The following is an 18,631-nucleotide window of genomic DNA, read 5'->3' on the forward strand; positions in this document are numbered from 1 at the left end:
CATTACCGGCTTCGCTTCCACTATCCAAGTAGACACCATGGAAAGCTCTGCAATGAATATTGAAACGTAACACCGGAAACTTAAGTTTTATTTTAGGAAAACTACATAAATGGAACCGCGGTACATACGCTACGTGATCAAAACTTTATTTTACGTTTGTACGGGAATAAAGTTTCCGAAAAGTTCATAGAAATTGGTCGGTAGTAAACTAACTGTTAGTTCGAGTTGTGATATATTTGGTTGGAAAATAGTTTGTATTTTACCTACGGGCACTATGCGAAAGCATACCTATGTTTAAGTAGATACGTAATCAGATCAATTAATATAACATATTTTACCTAAAATAAGGTTAACCCTGCATTACTTCACAAGGCAGAAGTGCCTGGGTTTTACTTTTTCTAAAATATTTTCTTTCATGAAAGCTTTCTTGCAATATTCGCAACTAAAACCTTCCAAATCAATCGAATGACACTTATGGAAACCATCCTTCATTAAGTAAGAACTAATTAATATAATAAGGACTTGTTTCACTACGTCTAGATAACCGCTATGTATCAGATAACTTTAAATTAAGAACGTTATTTGTATACACTATCTGTCACATAAGTTTATCGGGCACTCATATGAAGGTGGTTAAACAAGCGCTTGCTTTAAAACAAAGCTTCAAAACATTTAGTTATGAAACCTCTTCTTACCCCAGATAGTTTCAAAAGCCACAAAACAAAGGGAACAAACCCATTGTGTGGTGTGAAGTTTATTTACTGCAGTCCTGTGAGACGTGGCTTTGTGGTGGATGAGACAGCCGACAGTTTCCGTACCACAAGTACTACACGGCCACATATCGAGCTATACAAAACCAGTATATCATGGTCTTGCTTTGTATGATCTTTTCCTATATTTGGTGGTTAGTTTATACTGGATTGTATAGCTTGATGCGTAACCGCGTGTACCCAAGAGCTGTCATAGACTGCTAGCTCACCGCCAGCCACAGAGAATGAAATCACTGTACAATACCTGGCGATAAAAATTGCACATTGGCCTTTTGAAATTTGTGTATTTTATGGACATTAGACGTTACATCATGCTTTTTCATTAGAAGATACCAATTATCTTCCATTTTATTAAACCGAAATCACATATCATAAAATGTCTCAATGTCTTTCCAGAAACATTGTAAACGAAGGTTGATGTGCAATATTTATCACCGGGTAGTGTACAACTTTAATATTTCATGCGGTGAAGCGACGCGGCCACCATTGACAGGAAAATAAATAGACACAACGATCGATATTTAACTTTCGGAAATGAGAAATGTTGGGAAAATAAATTTTAGTTTTTTTGGTCGGTTTTAGTCTTGTGTCTGCAGAAAGACACTGGAATCTTCGAGCAAGAGAGGTTCAATTCCCGAATGAAGTATGTTTATATAATATAAGGATATGTTTATATTTATTCTGATTATGGATAAATATGTTAAGTACTTTATACTATAGCTCTAGTTACTACACAACCAAAACAGTGTAAATAAGTACCTAATGCAGCTACTGGTTGTGAGCTGCGGACTACCTAACGGGCTTACCGGGGCTTCGGCTCGAGAAAGCAGGAGTAGGAACGGGGTGGTTTTTAGTCAGTAAGAGTCTGACTCTTCCCTCTCGCCTCGCCCAAGGCGGGAGAAGTCACGGGATGATTATCCCCCTTAAAAAAACCTACTGGTCGTATCTGGTCTATCGTCCATAAGCAATCTTAAACGATGAAAAAAGTCGTAAATACACTTCTTCTTGCTTCCCTTATGAGGAAAAGTAGCTAGACTTTATGTTAATACCTTTTAGCACTTAGTGCTTTTGCTATTTTCTTTAACGTAAAAGAACTTACATAAGTGAAAACTGGTGTGCTTAAGACATATAGCTCTCAGCAGAATATGTATGAAAAATGTATAAAACATTTATGTAAGTGATAAATTTCAATGTAAAAATATCCTAGTCATGCTAGGAAAATTATATGGAAATACGTAATGACAAAACAACTTTTTCTTTAAATCTCGCCATTTTCAATCTGCAGTCATTGCATTTTAAAGCATTGACCATTTACGGTCAGTTTGAGATCGAATTTTGACACATTTTGTATGGAGCCTATGCCAAAATTAAATCTCTAGTTGGTAAGGAAATCAACAGATAGATTAACTTTAAGACTGGCCACTAATGATACAACCCTTATTTAAAAAGTAATTTCTTCATACATTATTAGAAAGTTTATCACACGGTAGGTACATAAAAAATGTATGGAAGTAAATAACTACCAAATAATGACTACTATTAAGCCGGAAAATCTCTGATTTGTGGCATTCGACTGCGCCTATTAAATGTAAATTAGTAGGCTTGATCGATATTCCCTAATTGCGTTCTGTCATTAAAATTATATCTTGATAATGGTTTGTTTTTGAATTAAATATTTTGATAATCAATGCATGGAATTTTACTGTATTAATCGAATAGCGTTGGTTTTAGAAAGAAGAACTCATATTTTAAATGTATACTGGGTCACGTTTTAAATTGGTTTACTCGACAAGTTTCAAGCCATGTCAGGGGCCCACAAACCCAAAGTCTGTATGATTATGACAAATTAATCGGCCGTTTTAATAGGCATTGAGTGCAAAAAATATTTTAATACAACTTATTTTAGTGAATCCACAGATAGTAAAATGGGTACACTTCGCCTGCCAATTATAGCCACAACCTTGGTAGGAGCCTATAATCTCTTCGAGCAAACCAGGACATATTGTCACAAACAGTAGTAAATAAAACTAAAACTCACCATTCCCAAAGATGCACGAGGCAGTCGAACATGACGCAGCCATGTTCCGTGCTCATGCACGACGGTTGCGTTGCGGTCGCCATCTTGGAATCTTCCCGCGCAAAACTCCTAACCTCACATTCGATATAATTCCAGTTTCACTAACATAAGGTCCACACGATGAAACAATCCGTTGTTAGCGACGCCTACCAATTTCGTGAAGTTATTCTCTGGAAAGAGAAAAGTGCCAATTAGATTTGATAAGGTCGTGATGAAATGAGATGAAAGTGAAATTATAGATGGCGGTGGTCTCGCAAAGTAACCTTACCTACCTACCTACTTTGAGTGTCAATTGCGTAGTTAACTAGGTCAAAAATAAATTATTTTGACATTTCAATACAATAAAATATCCCAAAATAATAGTACTTTCATTCATTAATTTGACGATATACTTATTTATTTAATTTTTCTAGCTAATTTTAGAGAAGTAAGTATGCTATTTGACGCAAAAAAATATGACGTCATATTTTGCGATCCACTAAATTCATAGAAAACTATCGTTTTTGACATTTCGATAAAAGTATTGAATTTGACTAGTAGGAAACTACCGTATTCTTTTGAGTTAAAATTGTTATCTCTATAACTAAAGGTTGCAAATGTATAAGTGTGTAAAATCACGTAAAACGTGGTCAGCCAATTACGTTGAACCAAAGCAAACGGTTCAATTACGGGCATTGTGGATAGATAATATACAAAAATTGAATAACAACACACACCAAGTATCCCAATTGCGGTAATAATATATGATTACAGTCATTGGTCAAAGTGTTGTGGTATTCAAGTAGATAATTAATTTTGTACAATACGTGGAAATGTTAAGTGAAAAATAAGCAAGTCTTTAACACGTTAACCGCCTCGTCGGACAATTGTGACCGACGCTTAGCGAAGGATATGCCTTCAACAATTTTCTTTCAGCAGTTAATGCTTTAAACTTCGGCTAAAATGAACTTAAAGAGGTCTGTATACGAGTAGAAATTCACGTTCAATATTGTTTGTCTATTCACATTTTGTATATATTTATTTATTTATACTTTATTGTACACCACATATATACACGCACACACACAACGTCACGCCTTTTATCCCTGAAGGGGTAGGCAGAGGTGCACATTACGGCACTAAAGCCGCTTTACAATGTACACCCACTTTTCACCATTTGTGTTATAAGTCCCATGTAACCACATAAACACATAGGACATCATAACTAAGCATAGTGTACAATAGGCGGTCTTATGGCACAAGGCGATATATGTATATGAACAGAAGGTTTATATTTCGTTTGCCTATATAAATAACACAATGATGATCAGCTCCAATCTTGTTTCAAACTAGCCGGACCATCTCGAAAACGACAAACTTCTTACAAAGGAACATTAACTAAGTTAGACAATTCTACGTTCTATTCTATTCAATATTATTCCTCTAAAACAACAGTTTGCAATAACACAAGTAGTGTTATCTCTAGATTGACAGAATTCCAGTGGGAAACGTTTTGGTCAACCGCAACTTGAACGACAACTATTTGTGGTAAAATAACGGTTTATTTATCGTTTTATTCCAAACAACTAGTTATAAACACCATAACTATGAAGAAAGGTGCATTGCCTGCCATGATCACATTTGGGTCACCGTTAATAGCGCTAAAACTAACGATTTAAACTCTGCAGTAGTCGTTGTTTTTTAAACGACGTAAATATTCAACGTTGTGACTGTACATTTATACAAGCGAATTTAATAAAAAAGAATCGACATATACGTATCGTAACTTTGAATGACATGAATACATTCAATACATATGTACATAAGTACTTAAAGCTAAGAATAGAAGATGCTTTCTTTCAGCTATATACATGCTCTTTTGAAATCTTTTGTGAAACCAAGTATGCAGATGAGTTAGCTTTATGCCACTGCATTACCTATACATGACAAAGGTAAAGTTCAGTGTAAGTAGGGGCACATACCACATTAAGTGTAAAACATAAATTCGTACTAACAGTAAGTTTAGGAAACCGATAAACTTTTTCCGAAACTGAAATATTACTTGGTCCAAACTTCAAGTGGAACCTCGACCATGATGACTGGACAGATGGAGAGTACGTTATGTACTCACTACATATTAGCATAGAACCTACTGGTTGGAGTACCCACACGTTGTTTGCAATCTATGTCGCGATACAAGTACCTACGTACCTCGAACAGGCACGGAGATAGTAGGACACTTAATAATTCACAATGGGCCGTGTAGCGGTCGCCGACCGACGCGATTTGCTCTATTTCAACCGGCGACCGTCATCAAGGTTGCCATTACCTTGTATTACGGCAAATTAATGAGTCGAACTGTTCGTAGAAAATGAAAGAACTTAATCTAAGAGATGGCAGCCCTGCATACGTAATGGTCAAACGACGCCGACGCTAAGTTTGAATTGGTTGGAGTCACGCAAACAAACAAACTTGTCTTCGACGGTTAAATGGACTTATTGTGAACTTAACCGCCATACATCAGTCTTTGAGACTATTTATACGGTCCAGTATATCCCAAAATTATTTATTCTCCACAAAATCAGTAATTAAGTCTTTGACTGCCAATAGAAAACTGTTGAAGGCAAATCCTCCGCTAACGTCGGTCACCGATGACCACCACGGCGTTCAATGTGTTACATATCCCAAAATTATAACACTACCACGATTTGCATGACGAGATAACCTACCCCAACCCTCCTCACGATTCCATATTGATTTCCCCGAGGAACCATCATTTTCATGCAAAACCTAGCCTCTGACAAACAAACTTCAATATCATACATTTTTAAAACAAAGAAAGTATTAGCCAAACTTTCAACGAGTTTCAAATTCAAGCCGAAACGTGACAACGTTCCTAAAACCATAGACAAACTTGTAACTTCTTATCCCGTGCGAGTATATGTTGTATCTCGTAAGACGACTGATAAAACTGGTTGCACTCGTCGCACTTACTATGACATACTTAGTGCAGGTAGCTGCAAGTATGCAGTGTTATTGGAATCTTGAAATCTCACAATTTATTACCGTCTTTGACATTTTGTGACACCGCACATTGTTACTTGTTAGCAAGATGGAACTTTCTCGAGACGGGGTTATTGCTACATAGTTAACATAAGTTGCAGCTTATACTAGCTGCATAATATCTTTGGATTTTCTTCAATGATATAGGAATCTAAGAGCATAACCCCCCTTTAAAACAAAAATGCAATAAACACTCCAGCGTGTCGAAGAACGCGTCTTTAGTTTGCGCGCCGACGCGCGTCGCCGGGGCGAAACTCCACTGCCGCGCCAGATTAATGCGTGGCGGGATGAGCTCCGGCGCGATCTCATGGCGGAATGGCAGCAGCGACTGTCGCAACCAAGGGCTGGGCTCGCTGTCATTGCAGCGGTAAGTCCCCTCTTTGAGGAGTGGCTAGAGAGGCGCCACGGCGTCCTCACCTACCGCCTGACGCAGGTGCTTACCGGACATGGAAGCTTCGGTAGGTTCCTGTTTCTGATTGGGCGGGAGGAAACGCCCGGGTGTCATCACTGCGAAGACCGCCCGGAGGACACGGTGGAACATACGCTTGCGGTCTGCCCTGCGTGGGCTGAGCACCGCCGTGTCCTCAGGGATGTGGTCGGCGACGGCGCCCTCTCGCGTCCGGCACTGATACAAGCCATGGTGCGGAGCGAGGAGGACTGGGATGCCGTCTCCTCCTTCTGCGAAGCAGTCATGCTAGCTAAGGAGGAGGCGGGGCGCGTGAGGGAACGAACTTCCTCACGCCCCAGCCGTCGCGAGAGACACTACGGGCGTCGGGGATCGCGCGACGATCTCCGGCCACCGTAAGTGCGGGTCTGCGGACGGTGAGCAAGGGTAGCTCGCCGCCCGACCAGAACCAGACCCGTGCGTGCGGCGCGTCGCGTTCTGCGCGCGCCTCAAAGAGCCATCAGACCACCACAGATGGGGCCCAGTAGGGCTGATGCCTAATCCGGAGCTGCGGACTACCTAGCGGGTTTACCGGGGCTCCGGCTCGACGGGCAGGAATAGGAACGGGGTGGTTTTTAGTCAGTAAGAGTCTGACACTCCCTCTCGCCTCGCCCAAGGCGGGAGAAGTCATTGGATGATTTTCCACCCTAAAAAAAAAAAAAAAAGCGTGTCGAAGAAGTTAATTTATCGCCTCTAAAAAATTCAATTACAAAAGTATTTGACCAGAAATGCAACACCATAAAATGGAAATCTCCCCCAAACTACTTGTACAGCGGTTCCCAATAACTGCACCCTTATCTAATTCAAGGCACCCCAATGGAAAATTTGCGAATTCAGATGCAAACGTGACAAGGGAGGGCCATCTTGCCCGGGGCGAGCTTTTTATGAAGTAAGTTGCTTTTCATACGTTGTTTTATTGAAACATATTTGTCTTACCATAGCAGAATTTGATACTATATTGATTGACACTTTTAATAACTTTATAAGGAATTAAAGGAAATCAATTATATATTCAAGGCATACTCTTTTATGGATAAAGCCCATAAAAGAGTATGCCTTGACTATAATATAATTGATTTCCTACTTTTAATTCCTTATAAAGTTATTAAAAGTGTGACAGTGACATATGTATAACTGAACCACTATTAAAACAGGAGGTAACTATAGAATACTCATTTTAAAAACAAAACGAAATGTACAACAAGCGTATAGCTCGGTGACATTGACTTTGGCGATGGCTCCCTAAATAATAAGGTCCAGTGAGCACCCTTTATAAACAGAACCCTAAACAAAACACTGCTACAATCTAACTTGTCTTATTCTAACAACTATACAATATCGTCCTTACAGACAAGTACCGAGTCCTTTAGAAACTACTAAATTACAGACCCTTATTTTGAACGCTAACTATTACTAATTAAGGTCTAAATTACCACTTACAAAAAGCCCATTCAAGCACTTACTTAATCAAAACATTGATACACTTAAAATAAGTATTAAAGTACGGCTTTTTAACGTTAGCGTTTTACTTAGCCACTTTTCCTAATACCCTTAAGATTCGTGTATTGTATTGTCCTTTACAGGATTACACGGTCGGCTGACAAGTAATGCCGATTACAGGAGGAATGTAAACAGTAAGTACGTATCTAGTAGTGTTGTATCTGTGTCAAAACCGACAGTTATCAGATGATCGCAGACAGTGAAAGTGTCTCTGTCCCTACCGATCGGTTAGCGGTACTTTAGTTAAGTACCTTTACACTGGATACACCATCTCTTTGATTTTGTGAAGACTTCCATCTTTTTTGAGAGTTTTTAAATTTTTTTGGGGAGATTTTCTATTAATAAATGAAAGCTAAGTCTAGACAGGTACATGTTATAAAAACTAATGCAAGATTTATATTTGAACTTCACTTTTTATGTAAACCACAAATTCCATATCATTTCAAAATTACACTATACAAAATGCATTGTTATTCCTTCGTTCTCCCGGAATGGTTTTGTAAAATTACAATCCTAGCTACCACACAAAACGATTAAGCTTAAAATAGAATTACCTCAATGCAATTAAAACTCTGTAAACATCATCGCGGCAGCTGTTCCATCATCTCGACCACTTTGTATATTAACCCATTTATCAAATCATAAGGAAACCCTAATTTTATGATGACAGCTGCACTCAAATGAACGTAGCAGTTGTAAAACTGTCTTTTACAACCAATTAAAGCTGTTGACATGTATCTGTGTACCTATAAATTTCTGTTTTCTAACCATTCATTCGTCCGGCAGTTATACAAATGGTCACACTAGCTTTTCCCCCGTGGTCTCACACTCGAGTCTGTCGATGTTTGACTGGTTACCCAGTGTAAACAGCTTTCCTCGCGAAGGGCCGACTTTCGACCATTGGGCTCTTGTCGATACTCAGCCCGATATGTTAAAACAAACGAACAATTATTAAGTGAAAGGAAAAAGGTAGCGCTTTAATCACTGTCGTGTATCGGAACGAAAGTAAATCAAGTTTGTTAACTATAGTGCTAATAAGTATTAAATCATGTTTCTTGTAAGTTTACCATATTTGGAGAATTTCGACATGTAACATTGCATAATCTGCACTTCAATGAATGAAAAGAAAGCTCCATACTTATCCCTTTTTAGGCGTAGCTACTGCGCATTTAAACGAAAAATAATACTGGCGAAAGTTATAATTTACGTAATACAATTCATTAGTATCCAATAAGTATTTCAAACTGCGAAACTCTTCAATAGTAAGCAATATGAAATCTTGCACATTTCCCTAAGAACACTGCCAGACCAGAGAACGCACGATATACTTAACTAAGATGAAGACGGATAAGCCCAAACCACTACCATCCACTTACAGTAACAGACACTAATTCACGAACTTCTCTCATTATGGTAATTGAAGACAGTATTCAGACAATTGTGTCTCTCGAAGTGCAGTCGTTTTGGCAGCGGACCCCTGGCCCCTAAGCTATGGACCGGAGGTGACGGATTTGGCTCGATGCGAGACAAGGGTGGCGGTGGCACTGTGCCACAAACTCACGGTCAATGACACTCACGATTTCGAAATTTACTCTATAGGGGTGGACATTATGGTACTACGAGCAATTATTAACATCGCATCTTGTCATCATGCTTCCAGTTATATTAATAAGGGAAATTTAGCTTAATTTTTAATAGTAGATAGTATAAAATATTAAATTTACTTCTGCAAAGTATCTAAAGTATGATAATGATAACTGCGGAAATATTTTGATGACTCGTGAAAATTGCGCGACACCAAAACAAATCGTCGGGACGTAATCTAAGCTCGCCATTTCATATTTACTTAGTTTTTAGATAAAATCTTTTGCTTAATCTAGAGGATATTAAGGTGTAAGTAATAAAATAATAATAAATACTTGTTATTTATATACTATAATACCAAGTGAAAGGCATTTCCTTCCCTTTATTATTTACTGCGTAGAAATAACTAACGAGCTATAAATTAGCTCTAAAAACTGACCACTGCTGCGAAATAACACTAAATTACGAGACAGGCACAGGTCCTGCACGAGGGCGATAACTAGGTCATCTCAACGTGCCAATAATTATTACTTACCTAGACTGAAGCGGTTTTGCGACGCATTTGTTTATGGTTCGTATCACATCGCGAAAACTCCACAAATTCACTGGCACTACAAATAATACTTCTAAATAAAAACATAAGGATATATTTGGAAAATTTTATGATATTTTAAAGGTAAAATTGTTGATTTTGTCGTACAAAAGCGGTGTATCGATTGAGCGGCGCCTCACCACGGAATGAGCCCGGCCCGCCACCCCATGCGCGCGTTTTCCACGCTTTCCCGCCACCGGCTCGGTACCGGGGGTGGCTAGGAAACTCTCGCCGCGCGATGTACTGCGCATTTTGTTTGTTTTATATTAACTTATAACATCATCTGATCCTGATACATGTAAGCGTATTATAACGACATCGATTGTGTAACAAATTACTTTTCTAAGTCCCTTTTGTGTCGTGTTTTCATTGGAATAAAGTAAATATTTTCGCATTTATGCGTCTCTGTTTGACTTCTGATCCTGATTTCTTTTTTTATAACATCTACAATATCTTATTAAGCCATTTTTCTTTCTTTACAATGTTTACATAAGCTTCAAAGGAAAGACACTATGTATTTACAGAGCCTTAATTAAGCATGCATTAACCATACAGTTTCTGTAAATAGTTATGTAATTTCTTACGTATAATTACGTGTAGGCAAAAAAATTGAATTGTCTGTCTTATTTCACTACCAAAGCCTCAGTAAAATATATTACTTACTACACTGTCTATATTTTTCGCAAAAAATCTTCAACCAAGCTCAAAGCAACATCGTTTAATTAAAGTTATGAACGCTGAAATTAATTACATTTGCTATCTGTTTATGTGTCAGGCATCGGTGCGTTCGGAAATAAACAGATCTAGTAATGGGGGTTGAGCTCGTTAAGGTTGGGGTGGGTTAGGGAGCGCCCTTCCCCCCTCCCTCCATACCCCAGCCCCAGCCAACGAGTGTTTTCACAACAACGCACCCACGCTGCACTAACCTCCTCTTGGCAACTAAGTACATCCTTTAACTTCACTTGAGCATCATAATTACACCGACGAGGATTTTACTGCGTAGTTTTTTGCAAAGCGATCGTTATTTTTATGACAAGTTTTAAGCAAGTACCTGCTGTTATGTATTTAGGTATTGATGTTGATCATTATGGTAGTAGGTATACCAGGTATTTGACAAATAGGCTCTTTCCTTATTACATAATTTCATAACATACCTATTGTAAAATTATATTTAGATACATTGCACACTTCTACAAAAAAATAAATAAAAGTCGTGACGTTATGTTGTCATTAATAATATCTAACAACACAAAAGACTAGTGACTATATTTATAACGATAATAATCTCTTTCAAAACAGCAAAAGAAAAGAAAATCCTAGCGTTATCCGGCTAATCGACACACCCTTAAACTCCAGTAAAAGTCCCATTAACTAGACGAAAAGTCCGATTAGATCTCCACTCACAGATAACGTTCGTAGAGGTAACTAGTAACACTTTGTTGTTACATTGTAAATGTAACCAATATGTTTCTGTATTTGGTTTTTTTCTAAAAGATATATTATACTGAAATTGTTTCTCTTTCGGAAACCAAAACAGCGTTCCCTGTAACTGTAACAGTTCGAATAACCTGTGAAATATGTAAAGGTATGAAACAAGCCACAAACCAAACAAATCGATAGAAAACAAATGAATGATGATAGTTATTTATATAGCTAAATTAAAGTTACTAGACATTTATTTATTTTCTGTTTTTCTGCTTCTTTCTGCACGGCTCTTATTAATGATGTTTTCCGGAGCTGTGGACTACCTAGCGGATTTACTGGGGCTTCGACTCAAAGAATCCTGCTCTTTGCTCATATAGGAATGGTGTGGTTTTTAGGCAGTAATTGTCTGATATTCCCTCTCGCCTCGCTCAAGGCGAGAGAAGGCATGGGATGATTTTGCCCCTTAAAGAAGCGTGATGTTTTGTTTGTTGACCATCCAACACAAAAAAGTTTATTCAAATCGGACACGTAGCTTCAGAGATTAGGGCGTTCGGCGTTCAAAAAACAAACAAACTCTTCAGCTTTAATAGTAGTATAATATAAATAAATAAGATTAAAAGTTTGGATCTATAAATTACGTTGCACTCGTTTGGTTCGTTCTTATCACTCTCAATTACTTCAATGTAAAACATTAGCATGACTAAATCTATGAAGGTAAGTACGAATTTATAGTTAACTTACCTCCAATTTAACAATCGACCGGTTAATCGTATTTGCCTGACCCAAGAATCGAACTCGAGACCTTTTGCTTGGTAGTCACATTTGCTATCCATCAGTCACAGTCAAATGAGAAAAGTATGAATGTTTCACATTTTGCTCTAAAATTAAGTTTAAAGTAAATTTAATTCTAAATCCTTTTTTACTTTTCATCAGCCAAAGATAATAAATTTTTTTTTACTTAATCACTGGTAGTTTATTGAAAATCGACTTACCGACCGCATTCTGTCGTTAAATCGTTATTACCAATGTCGAGACTACCAGTCTGATGCTGGCAACACCGGATATACTTTTTCTTTTATTCTTATTTCGTTTCGTGTAACAAAGAACATTAATCTGTCAAACTGTCAACAAAGTATTCAAAACGTAACGGACCGACGAAAATACGTTGTGTTGTTTGTATTGACAAGTTCTTCAAATTAATATTATTGAAAATATCTTATTTAAATCGTGAATATTAAGTATTATGACAATGAAAAGTGACGTGCTAGAATTGGAGACCAAAATAATAAACCATGAGGCGTATGGGAATGCGTGCGTAAATTTGTCAATCCTTGTCCTGTACGGAGAAAGTTTGAAAATGTTTTTTTACTTATTGTTTTTATATTTTTAGATATAAATGGTCTCCTAGAGACTTTGAGCTCGGGTCAGCTCTTGGTCAAGGCAAATTTGGACACGTTCATGTCGCGAGAGAGAAGAAAACTGGCTACTTAGTGGCCATCAAAACATTGTTCAAATCTCAGATTGAGAGATCGAAATGTGAACGGCAGGTGATGCGAGAGATAGAGATTCAGTCACATCTCAAGTAAGTACTCGATACATTACCATTTACTTAAAATAGTCTTTAAAAAAATCAATTCGAACAACTTCTCAAGTCATTCTTTGGTACAATGTCTAATAAAATGTTTTTCATTTGTAGACATCCGAATATACTACGTCTGCTGACCTGGTTCCATGATGCACGTCGTATATATCTAGTCGTAGAGTTTGCAGCGGGCGGAGAACTCTATAAACATCTTACTAACTCACCCAAGGGCCGTTTCCCTGAAGCCAAAGCAGCTAAATACATATATCAGGTAAAAGCATTGAAATAACTCTCGTCTTGTACTTTAATTGCTGCTTGTAATACTATTAGTGGTATTTCTATGATTAATTCTCACTTTACACAAAGAAAATAAACAATAACATGTCTACAACATGTTATAACTTCATAATCAACATTCCAATGAGCACTCAATAGTAAAACTTTTTGTAATATTATCAATATCTTCTGCACTTTACCCTGCAGAGAAAGTCATGGAAATGATAATAAATTAAATAGTTTATACTATATCTCCTAATAAGAAAAAAGGCTAAGCTTCATAAAGAGGTTTTCTACAATTTACTGTTATCTATGATTCCAGGTTGCGGATGCAGTGGAGTACTGCCACCAGCACCATGTGATACACAGAGACATCAAGCCTGAGAACATACTTGTAGACTTCAGTGGGGACTTGAAGCTAGCCGACTTTGGCTGGTCTGTGCATGCACCTTCTGAGAGGTAAGGGGAGTTAATTTATTTTTAACTAATACTAGTAATTAATTCATTGAGCACTAAATTAGCTGTAAAAAATATAATGATGTGAGATAGGTACCTTCTGTAGAAGATTACGTATTTTTTATAAGAGGTACATGATCTAGTCCGGCTTTTCTCTGTATCTGAACTTGTTAACCATCACATAGTTTACTGGTGATCTGTGTTAACGATTTGCCTTTAACAGATAACTGTCAGCAGTCAAAGACTTAAATTCGTAACTTTTATCTACTAACATATTAAGAAAAAAATAGAGTTTAATTAGTCCTCAAATTGTGTGTGGGTTTATTTAGTGGCTTGTTCTTTGTGACAGAGAAACCAATTACTTATCTAAACTATCACTTCCATTTTTCTAGGCGTAAAACTATGTGCGGTACATTAGATTACCTACCTCCGGAGATGATAAAGCGGGAAGTGTATGATGTGTCTGTTGACCACTGGTGCATCGGAGTGCTGTTGTACGAGTTCCTAGTGGGCAAGCCTCCGTTTGAAAGTGAAGGACAAGACAAGACATATGCCAGGATCCTCGCATTAGATATGGTGTACCCTAGCTATGTACCTGAAGGAGCCAAAGATCTCATTTCCAAGGTTGGTTATTAGAATATTTCTTTACATAACTTATTTGTAGTAGAAACAGTAATATGTAAAATATTTTTCTATTTTTATGTAGTTAAAGAAAACTTTATTAGATAAATGTGTCTTCATCTATATCCAACTCCATAGCTATATTCTTAAAAATAAAGGTCCTTACTACATACTTCAGAGTGATGTATGTATGTAAGTTTTTTAATTTTAGGAATAATCTTAGGGTCTTAGAGAGTACTCATTTCTATGGTAATTTATGTATAGGAGTTTTTAATTAAATTACTATCGTAAGATATGAATGTATAGCATCTATTTTTTCCTTACAGCTTTTACGACATTCAAGCAAAGAGAGATTATCGCTAGATGCAGTGAAGAAGCACTACTGGGTACAGCAGTTCCAGAGTAATGGTGCATAATACTCACAAACACTGTTAAGTTAGTATTAATTAATTAATAATTCATTATTATTTTAATCATAGTAATAAACGTTTTTTAACCAACAAATAATATTTTATTTACATAAGTATTTGATTTAATTTGAGCATTATTAATTGGAATTTCAACCATTTGTAGTTATATTGAAGTCTCATTTGTGTTACAGATAAGTACAATATATTTCTTAATTCTTTTCTGTCATCTTCAACAATATATCACAGACTATAGCCAAAGTTCTTGACCCAAACGAGTCCATCCTTGGAACTCTTTAGTGGTTTGTACTCCAATCCGATCCAATCGGTGTAACCGTTGCTTTCTAACTGCTCGAGTACATACTTGTAGTTTATCTCGCCCGCAGTGTCTGGTTCATTGCGGTTTGGCACTTGTGCTATCTGTAATCAATTGTTTTATTTATCTTAGTCATACAATACACGGTTGTTGATTGAAGTTTGTATATAAAATATGCAATAGACATTGAAATAATTGTACTTGGCAAAATTCTTTGTACTTAAAAATTACTTCTTCTTCTAGAAGTATTTAAATGATTATGAAAACTTATGTATAATTTGTGGTTGTCTGAGAACACCTAACAGAAGTTATTGGGCCTTGATTATTACATAAGTTATCAGAGCAATGAAAAAACAATAATATAAAAGTCGCCCTACTCACAAGCTTGAATAATAATAATTTTCTCAAGGCATTTTTTGTACCTGCACATGACCAACATAGGGCATGAAATTGGCAATGCTGTGTGATATATCTCCACATATTTGTTGCAAGTGGAACACATCCAACATCAGCTTCAAATTGGGACTGTTGATGCGCTTGATGATATCCAGCGCTGAAACACCAAACAATACAGTATTACTCACACACTTTAAATGAAATAATAAATCAGAAAATCTAACTTAGATGTTAATACATTTTAAATCATGTAGTAGTAGTCCAAAATGTTAATGAAGCATTGCAAAAGAGTATCTGCACAACTACTGCTTAAAAGTGTACCCTATTGGACTTCTAAAAAAGGTTTAATAAACCTCATACCTTTATTAAAATCACTTAAAAAGTAGTTAGGCACGGAATATTGGTTAATTGGCTCAATAACACCAAGGAGATTCTCATTCTTCAACACTCCAGCTGCATACTTTAGATTGTTCTCATAAGTTTCCCAGTTTTGTGATGTAGCGTTCTGCAATTTTCCCGCCATTATGTGGATTTTTCTGGCGTTCAAAGCCTTGGCGTAGTTGACTGTTGCGGCAAAGTTTTCTTTGAATTCATTCTCTTTTCCTGGCACTGCCGTTACTCCCAATTCTCCCTTGGTAACATCTCCTGGAAAAGCCAGCCAAGGATATCAACATAAAATGTATAAATATAAATAGTGCTTAAGTTTCTAATGGAATGTAATCTAAAAATCAACAATTTTATCATTGTGAGAGCACTTATTTACTCACCAGTCTTCAAGTTGATTAAAACTTGTTCTACGCCGGCTTTTTCCTTTGCGTCCTTCACTTGTTCTACAGTCAAACCCCATGGAAAACCGCTTTCAACCGCTTTGAACCCGGCATCCTTAGCCAATGCATATCTTTCGAGCATCGACGATGCCTCCGTAAACATAAACGACAAGTTTGCACAGAACTTCATGTTCTATTTTCAAAATAAATAAAAAGTTAGAGGTTATGTGACAGATGTTGCCTGATACACAGCTGATTGGAGTGTGCGTTTAGTTATTGTTTTGTTTTAAGTGTATGTAATATTGTGTGATGTTATTCAAATAAAACTGATAGTGATAACCTATCTTACCACAAGTTGATACAAAACCTCGGTTTGTTATCATTTGTGTTACATAATTATTTGTGTTGTTTTATCGTCCAAAAATACTGTAACCGCAACAAATTTTTAGGACGTTAGATATCTTTTTTTTTATTGCAATAATATTTAAATTATTAACATCTTGCTCCTTTGCTTTTAAAAATCCAGTAGGTCTCTTCGAACTTGAGTAATGTCAGCATCCTGGGCTCGCCTACTAAGATGTTTCTCAAAAATGTTAGATTTCTTCCACCAAACCATTTCTGCAACTGTTCCTACATGGTGCTCATAAGTCATAACATATAAATGGAATAAAGTTGGATGTCACTGTAAATGTGCACCTCTCTTTGTCCTAAATTACTATGTATTAAAAAGGCCAAGATTGTTTATAGACTTTCGCTGCACCCCGCAGGTACTGAAATATACTTATAAATTACTCCTTCTGTCTCTAAATTTCAGTCGAAGAGTCAGAGACATCTCCCTTTTTTCCGACTTAAAAAAGGAGGTTCTCAGTTTGACCTGTAGGTAGGGCAAGTGACCCGGTTGTGGCCACCGACCCCTTTGTGGCCATTTGGGCCTTCAAATATTTATAACTAAGGCATGGACAAATAAATTACTCTGTGAGGTACAGTATTTAAAATATTGAATATTGGAGACACTGATACCGTTGGCAGCTTTGATGTGTCAAACTTCACTTCGATGCAACAAGTCATTCTTTTTAGTTGAGGGTGAAATTGTTAAGATCTTAACAAAAAGGCTAAGGCGATCGGGTCAGGATTTCGTTTTTATTTTTTAAATCTTTGCTTATTGTTTGGATGTTTATGTTAATACTACGTGAAGAATATATTGTCTAAGTGAAATTAAAGTTATTTTGTCGCCATATGTTTCTGAAGTGAGGTTTTTAGAAGGTGGCCACTAATGGAGACAAAATTATGAATTTCTCCATCTTTGGCCACATGGTTGACCAAAAGTTGAGTACATAGACACCCCACTTCTTCCCCTTTATTTTATCGTGGCTTTTTTTCCTTGGCTTTACATATCAACAAATACATATTTTTCATTCTCAGAGATGCAATAAATTGCCTTCACACAAAGGGAAGGTCAGTTTACTTTGCAGGTTTTACCAACGTCATATAAATGGTAATTCTCTTTATTTGTAAGTTAAATTAAAGTGAAGTAATAATATTTCATATTTTCCAAACTAAATAAAAATCATTGTTTGTAAAATGTCCAATTTAATTAATAAATTTTGATTACTTTTATAGTATTTTTTGATGGCCAGAACTGGCACACGACCGTGGCCAGAAATGGCACGAATCTGGCCAAAAATGGCACAAACTCCCTTTTTTTTTCTTTTTTATACAGTTATTTTTCTATTGGACGTTCTTTAAAAAAGGGGTTTTCTTAGGCAAGGTTAATACATGTTAAATGACTTTTTACAAGAAATATGTTCGTGATAACAAAAACTATAAGTTAAGAAAGCCTCAAAGTCGACAAAATTCTTAAAGTGGCCAAAACCGGGTCACTTACGATATGTAGGTATCTCGCGTTCGGCTGAACCGATTTTTATTCGGTTTTCAGCGTACCTAGTACTTTTCAGACTTAGGAGAAGGTTTCAGAGACACTACACTACCTAACTTAAAATAGGGGGAGGTAAAGAAATTTGCTGTAAGTTATTGCCGATAGGTATTTAAATAGTTACAGATAGGTGGGTGCTACAGCTACTTATCAGGTGCAGAACGTGAACATTACCTACCTTTAACTGGCTAGGTACTTACCGAATAACTTTTTCCTGTAGCCTATAGATTATGTAATTAATAATTAAGTCTCGCATGAGGAAAGTCAAGTCCAAAACAATAAATTATTATTATCAACCACAAAATAACATAGGGGCCATACTTACTGATCGGTAATTCCATTACATAAGGGGGTAAGGATAATTCTCTATTAAATCTATATAAATTCTTTTACGGGGTTTAATCACTATAGTATAAAACAAAGTCGCTTAAAGCGACTATGT

The 18,631-nt window shown here is 36.7% G+C and overlaps 3 protein-coding genes across 11 annotated transcripts in view; 1 reads left to right on the forward strand and 2 right to left on the reverse strand.

The window, feature by feature from the left end:
- The window catches only part of LOC118277826 (uncharacterized), a 60,818-nt gene extending 49,411 nt beyond the window's left edge, over window positions 1-11,407 (reverse strand). For 8 of the 9 annotated variants that reach the window (XR_004783795.2, XM_050700351.1, XM_035596778.2 and 5 more), the window contains exons 1-2: window positions 9,954-11,407; window positions 2,809-3,017 (exon numbers count right to left, since the gene is read on the reverse strand). Coding sequence is in view for 8 of the 9 variants with exons in the window: in XM_050700351.1 (XP_050556308.1) it covers window positions 2,809-2,891 (83 nt within the window). In the remaining variant the exon portion in view is untranslated. The remainder of the gene's footprint in view (window positions 1-2,808; window positions 3,018-9,953) is intronic. The other variant, XM_035596774.2, reaches the window with a different exon arrangement.
- A 1,146-nt stretch (window positions 11,408-12,553) lies between these two features.
- On the forward strand, window positions 12,554-14,877 carry LOC118278036 (aurora kinase B). Its single transcript, XM_035597089.2, has 6 exons — window positions 12,554-12,746; window positions 12,826-13,017; window positions 13,132-13,288; window positions 13,616-13,752; window positions 14,142-14,373; window positions 14,697-14,877. The coding sequence occupies exons 1-6, from the start codon at window positions 12,679-12,681 to the stop codon at window positions 14,784-14,786; spliced, it is 876 nt and encodes a 291-aa protein (XP_035452982.1). The 5' UTR covers window positions 12,554-12,678; the 3' UTR covers window positions 14,787-14,877.
- LOC118277921 (putative hydroxypyruvate isomerase) lies at window positions 14,859-16,557 on the reverse strand. Its single transcript, XM_035596942.2, has 4 exons — window positions 16,257-16,557; window positions 15,850-16,134; window positions 15,516-15,646; window positions 14,859-15,197 (listed from the first exon to the last, which is right to left on the reverse strand). The coding sequence occupies exons 1-4, from the start codon at window positions 16,444-16,446 to the stop codon at window positions 15,021-15,023; spliced, it is 783 nt and encodes a 260-aa protein (XP_035452835.2). The 5' UTR covers window positions 16,447-16,557; the 3' UTR covers window positions 14,859-15,020.
- Between the last annotated feature and the right edge of the window lie 2,074 nt (window positions 16,558-18,631).

This window comes from Spodoptera frugiperda, chromosome 18 (genome assembly GCF_023101765.2).
Source record: "Spodoptera frugiperda isolate SF20-4 chromosome 18, AGI-APGP_CSIRO_Sfru_2.0, whole genome shotgun sequence".
Lineage (NCBI taxonomy): Eukaryota > Metazoa > Arthropoda > Insecta > Lepidoptera > Noctuidae > Spodoptera > Spodoptera frugiperda.

Bases quoted from the DNA above. Each gene is read 5' to 3' on its own strand.
- LOC118277921 (XM_035596942.2), bottom strand. From the start codon at position 16,446: ATGAAGTTCTGTGCAAACTTGTCGTTTATGTTTACGGAGGCATCGTCG. The intron at 15,647-15,849 runs GTATGAGGTTTA...TTGGTGTTTCAG, and splicing joins TTTAAGTGATTTTAATAAAG to CGCTGGATATCATCAAGCGC. The intron at 15,198-15,515 runs GTACAAAAAATG...AATTGATTACAG, and splicing joins CCTATGTTGGTCATGTGCAG to ATAGCACAAGTGCCAAACCG.
- LOC118278036 (XM_035597089.2), top strand. From the start codon at position 12,679: ATGACAATGAAAAGTGACGTGCTAGAATTGGAGACCAAAATAATAAAC. The intron at 12,747-12,825 runs GTGCGTAAATTT...TTATATTTTTAG, and splicing joins CATGAGGCGTATGGGAATGC to ATATAAATGGTCTCCTAGAG. The intron at 13,018-13,131 runs GTAAGTACTCGA...TTTCATTTGTAG, and splicing joins GAGATTCAGTCACATCTCAA to ACATCCGAATATACTACGTC.